Source organism: Electrophorus electricus, chromosome 18, assembly GCF_013358815.1.
Source record: "Electrophorus electricus isolate fEleEle1 chromosome 18, fEleEle1.pri, whole genome shotgun sequence".
Lineage (NCBI taxonomy): Eukaryota > Metazoa > Chordata > Actinopteri > Gymnotiformes > Gymnotidae > Electrophorus > Electrophorus electricus.
In genome coordinates this window covers 6,019,079-6,025,534 of record NC_049552.1, presented here as the reverse complement: position 1 = coordinate 6,025,534, position 6,456 = coordinate 6,019,079, and the positions used below count along the sequence as shown (strand labels likewise).

The 6,456-nt window shown below is 38.3% G+C and overlaps 1 protein-coding gene across 1 annotated transcript; it reads right to left on the bottom strand.

The window, feature by feature from the left end:
• Positions 1 to 535: 535 nt before the first annotated feature.
• rh50 (Rh50-like protein) lies at positions 536 to 2,119 on the bottom strand. The gene is made up of 2 exons (XM_035536459.1): positions 1,673 to 2,119; positions 536 to 1,564 (listed from the first exon to the last, which is right to left on the bottom strand). The coding sequence occupies exons 1-2, from the start codon at positions 2,117 to 2,119 to the stop codon at positions 536 to 538; spliced, it is 1,476 nt and encodes a 491-aa protein (XP_035392352.1).
• Positions 2,120 to 6,456: the final 4,337 nt, after the last annotated feature.

The window sequence follows — 6,456 nt, the reverse complement described above, 5'->3', positions numbered from 1 at the left end:
GCCATTTTTTTTCAGGGGCCTATCCATACTAGAAGTGTCCCCTATAGATTTGCATTGACTTTTGCCCATATTTCTTTGATATGTAATCAAACTGGAAGGCTTTTTATTTCTTCAGACCAAAAAAATCTGATATTTCTTAATATAATTTATTATTTTCTCATATTATTTTCTTATGACTTCATTGTGTGTGTAACCTTTCAGGGCAGCAAAACTATTTAGAAATGGTACTCAAAACTGTTAGGCTGGTCAATGATGTAATTAACTAGAACTAATTAAGTGAATAATACATGCACAAATTAATGTTTGTTACTCTTGTAAGCTTTAATGTGAAATAAAACTATATGGATACTTACACACAAAATGTATTGTCACAAAACAAGTGGAAATTGATGCAGGAAATTGGGAATTGATGCAGGAAAACCTGGAACACCTCATAATTTCTGTTATATATCTGCATTTTTTGTGGATGTGTTTATATTACATCCAAACACATCAATTCATTTTATAACACGGTATGTACCAGTATGGTGTGCCCTCATGATGTTATGACATCATCAGCCGGCTTGGACTGTAATATGTATTGGTGATTGGTGATTTGTGTCTCTGAGCACCTCGGTTCCTGCGATTCAGATGCTTGATCTTCATCTAGAGGAACATTAAAGAAAAGCTCATCATCAAAGCAGAACTCATCAGTTGGTGAGGCAAGATATGGCAGCTTGAGCACCAAGCCTGTCAGCACACCTCCGACTGCAGAAATACTAATGGTGCTTCCCAGTGCCACCACTTGATACAAAGCTTGTTCCTTAGCAGTGCGGCCTAGACCAGCCTCCAGTCCTGGGATCAACTTCTGGAGTTCCCCTAACTGAGGATCTCCTTGTTGGGGTGCACGATAAGAAAAGGTCTGGTAGAGGCTGGGGCCATACGTTTCCTCACTGGCCAGCAAGATTGCACAAATGCCAGCTATGGTTGAAATGAGTCCCGTTAGTCCATGGAGGTTGTGGATGCCACACTGGTCCTGAAGGCGCAGTCTTCGTGCCAGGAATGGACTGAGGTACTTATATCCCAGCATGCAAGCCGTGCAGCCCAGCATCCCAAGCACATAAGCAACAGCAGGTGAGATCATCATGTCAACTGAGGCACCGACGGTAACCCCTCCGGCCAAGGTGACGTTCTGGACGTCGGCCATGCTGAGCTTGCCATTTTTGCTGAGCAAGGCTGAGAGGGCGAAAGCAGTAAGTGTGGATGCGCTCAGACCTATGAAAGTGTGGAGAATGGCACGGTGCTGGTCATCCCCCCTCAAGGTCAGTGCACAGTTGAATGAAGGCCAGAATACCCAAAGGAACAGGGTACCTAGTACAGACAGTAGATCAGACTGGTAGGTAGTACCTTCTTTGGAATGGCCCTCGTTCAGACTTGGTCTATACAGGATAAAGGTGACACCGAGACCAAAGTAGCAGGCAAACAGGTGGATAAGAATTGAGCCACCAGCATCGTTGATTTTCAGGTGCTCAACAACAATCCATTCTGTAACTCCGAACACAGGCACCTCCAGCAAGGCCATGACCTACGGATGATGCATCATCTATCATTCACAACTCGTCAACTGATTAAAATGAAGACTTAATCATCTAAAGGGAAAGAATGTCATGAAGAAAAATAAAAACAAACTTACTAAAAGCTGTACAGGACTGGTCTTCCCCAGCACTGCCCCAAATGAGATCAGTACCACTGCACAAGCAAATTCTGCATTTATGAGGTTGATCACTCCCAGGTGAATCTGGCCATCATAATAGAAATGGAAGAAGCCCTGGACCAAAATGGCCCACTGAATTGCAAATGTAGCAGTCAGGAAGTTGAACACCATTCCACCAAAACCGTAGCGACGAAAGAAGGCCAGGAGGCAGCCAAAACCAATGAAGATCATGACCTGGATGTCAGCAAAAAAAGGATAATCTTGGTACACAGTATTCTCCAAAGGCTGTGTCTTATTGTTTTGTAGCAGTGCATTGGTCTGGTCATCATACGTCACAAAAACTGAGTACAGGACCACAACCAAGACTTCCAGTGCAAATACCAGCACTGGAAGCCGTACTCTCAAACTTGTGGAATTCTTCTTCATGCTGTTTGAACGTCTAAGATGAGGTTTCCTTTCTTCTTATTATTTCTTTTACTGTGTTGTCTTATTTCTTGTGTTTATATTCTCATTGGGCTGATAAGCAAGGCTGTGGTGATTGGCTAGAAAGCTGGCATTCTCCAACTGTAGATTATCAGGGCCAGGGATGGGCAGCTGCACTTTGGCCTTTGGTAGCAGTGGGTCTCATGGTTTATAAACACTCAGCAACTTAGAGTGCTACACTCTAGGTCATTCTGTTACAAGACAATGAATGGATAATTATGTGGAAGGCGGCAAAATGACAGGAAAAGACAGAGTGATCGTTAGCATGCTAGAAACTAGAAATCAATTGGGCAAAATGTCAGACTTCTACTGATTTCAAAGAATAGGGCGCATGAGGCACCTATGCTATGCTCCTTTTCTCTGATGGTTTTCTATGTAACATCACATTCTAAAAGCTTGACTTGTTGATGACCCAGTTTATACAATTCTATTAAACCAACAGCAAGTGTAAATATTTGCTCAGAATGGTTACAGTCTTAAAGACGAAGTCATTGTCATTTTTGGTTCTCAATCCTGAGAGAACTTTCCCGTGCCTTTGTCAAATGTAAAACTCTGCATTTTTATTAAGCATAACAGTTTTTTGTTTAACACAGTCTATGTTTATTGTACCTGAAGTCTCATAAGAAATCATATTTAAAACTGTATATGCAGTCCCATTAACAATGACTATTGAAAGACAATTGCCAGATTACAAGCTACATACTACTGTCTGAGGTATAAATTACTCAAGCATAGTATCCACATTATTTACATAGTTTAATTTATTGTGTAATAAAATGGTACTATCATCACAGGAGTACCATCCATTGTTACTAAGAAGTGCTAAGTTTCTGAATCCTTACAACTAAGAACACAGAGTTGGTACAGTTTCAAAGTTAAGCTGTACAGTCCATACTTCCACAGTTTCTCCACATACTGACTAATTCACAACACTATGAAGAAATAAAAGCATAATCAAAATTCTTTTAATTGAATTGAGGTAGCAAATAAGAAGTGTACTTTATATTTGTCAGTATATTGTTTAAACTGTATAAGCATATTGTACTTATTAGAACCAGATTTTTAAAGTCATAATAAATATTATTTTAGCTGAACAAAACTATATTAAACTTAAGAAAATAATTTGAAAATCACTTTTAAACAAAGATAACCACAGCAACATGTGTAATAAAATGACAATTTATTGCATTTGTGCAGACAACTCTACAAAATGGTCCAGAGAAACCATTAGCCATGTAATGCAGAAGCATTTGACAAGGTAAAATAATAATATCATGTATTTCTTTTAAATATGTTATTATAGAACACAATAGAGAATACATAGTGCTATTTCTTTAAAATACTAGACTTGCATGGGCACACAAATTAAACAACCAAGCTAAGATATAACTCTATAATATTTCTGTTATTTACAAAACTGTCCACCAAGACCTTGCCTTACTTCAGAGTGTTAAAACTAAAACGCACAGTCACACATACACACACACACACACACACACACACACACACACACACACACACTCATGGCTTGTCTCTTGCTTTTGTCCTCTTTCTTTGTTAGAACTTCTTTCTTACACACACACACACACACACACACACACACACACACACACACACACACACACACACACACACACACACAGGAGAATGAACTCTAAAAAAAACACAACATAAAACACCTATGTACCAAGATCAGCATCTCTGGATCTTCACTATACCTACAATACAATGTACAATGTATTACTGCTCGTCCAAGGGCAGAATACAAACACCAACTGTGTAGAAATGCTAAATGTCATTCTCTAGTTCTGGCTGGGTGCTCACATTGTGGGGATAATATTAGAATTCATAGGACGTGCACGCATGTCTTTCGCAGAACCAGGAGCTAAGTTGCACATCATAAAGCTGAGAATGAATCAGTGTCCACTGAAAAGTCACCAACCTACAGATACATGCCAACATGGAGAGCAGACCCACAGGAATAAGCCGAGTGATGAACTCATAAATCTCATCCATTCATCTACAAAATATCCAATGACCTGTAATGTGGCATTCCTCACAAATAACTGCAGGGACAGGCTACCCTGAGAAGCAGCACATAAGTTGTAGTCCATGATCAGCTCCCCAGACCTTCATAGTTTTGTTTTGTTTTTTCCATTTCATTTTTTTCATTTAGCACTAGAGATCTTTGAGAGATCAGTACGAGATCTTAGGTCAGAATCCAGCTACAACCACTACAGATAGTGTAGGTCAATGGACCATCTTTGACTAATTAAATTATTTCTAACCTAACTATACCTTTCACTTAGTGCAGAGTCCAGTGGTAACATTCTAAACCAAGATAATGAAGCTACAGTAACTCCAAACTCTATTCAGATGGACTAATTCCTGAAGTGTCTTCACCAAATGCTATTCAGATGGAATAATTCCTGATGTGTCTTCAGATGGAATAATTCCTGATGTGTCTTCAGATGGAATAATTCCTGATGTGATTTAATTTACCTATACTCTATGAAGTCTGAATAGCCCTTCCTGTTGAGGAAGCCACAGGTCTTACTTATTATTGCATTAGTAGTAACTCTTATATCTCTTGATCCTCACCACTTTTCCATGCTGTATACTCTCGACTCAGATGTATTGTTTACATCATTCTTTTCACACTGGTTCCTTTAGGATTCTGATCTCTCACTGAATCACATTCTTAAATTTACTGCATATTTTCTGCCTGCAGCTGTCATACACGAGTAATCATTAGCACCTTCAGAAACACCTGCGGTTAATTGAAATACAAATCTAATTTTACCTGGTCATTTTATTGACCTCGCTGAACTATCGGTAGAAAACAGTATGCTTTCATCGCAGGCTATGAGTCGACATTGCATAATAAGCAGGAGTCGTGATTCAAAAATATTCATAAATATATAGAAAGCAGTTTTCCTTAAAGCAAAACTTCACAACACAGAATGATGAGGGAAACATAAGTGGTAATAAAAAAAAAAAACATCAACACAAAACCAATGAGGAAATGAACACCATAATATGCACAATATATTCATAGATCTCTAGGCATATTCAACCATCACCTCACAGTGTCTAGCTAAGTTCTGTTCTAATGTATCTGAATGAAATCAGAACCATCTCTCTAATGTAGAGGCTCTGATATGCTACAGAGGCTGACATGTCATGGACCATTTTTCTGTACACAGGCCAAGTCTAGCCTCAAACTAAGATTTCACTTTCCATGGGAATTTACCGTTTTTAGTCTAGAACTAGCCTTGATCTCTGTCCAGCCCTGTAATGTAGAAGGACACCAAGATATGGAGAGCCCTTGGCATGACTATGTATAAAATAATTTCTGATGTTCTATATTTTACTGAGGAGAAAGCTGTTTTTAAAAAGAAACATGGCCATCATCACTTGGTTTGATGATCAGTACTTTACTGTACACCAAAGGTATGGCATGATATATTCTTGTATGTTAAATCTCATGGATCATAAAACATTTAAAGATAATGAAATTAGGAAGATTGAGAAAGCTACTCATTAAAAGTTAATTAAAATATATGATAGGCTTCTACATAGTAATTCTTACTTGTTCAACCGGTGTCATCCTAGCTGGGTAAATTACTGAGATAAAGTAGATACTGAGATATTGGATAAAGTAGATCTTTCAAATCAATTGTCAAAGAAAACTACAATGGGGAAATGGGAACAACAACAGATCTCACAATAAAGGAATGGCAGATAAACAAAAACAATATTCAATTTTCAGATTCTAAAATTTTGTGGCGTTTATTGATCGCTGAAATAGCTCAATAACCTTTAAAAATTTCTCTATCACTGCCAATAGGATTTTTATAATAATAGGTGATCTTTTTTGCTATATGTACTTAGCTATGCTGGTTTGGTAATTATGCAGTAGCAAAACAGTAAGAAAAGTAGAGCAAAAATTCCATGGTAGACACTTTGCCTGAGATCAGTTAATCAACATATCAACTGGCTCTCATTTAGGCCTTCACTCAACCATATGAATAAAGCGCAGACACTGACATGCAAACGGATAAGGTGTACTCTAACACTGTAAGGAGCTCTGTAAATAAAGAATGTTCCACACAAACACTTCAGTTCCTCTGTCCGAGTCAAAGTGACCCAAACCCTGTAGTACTTGTTATTATGCGATTTCCCAGACAAGTTAAGCCTAGTCATATGCTAACTTATACTGTTAATAGATATCATCCATTGCATGCACTAGATGTAGCACATGCCTGGAAATATGTAAT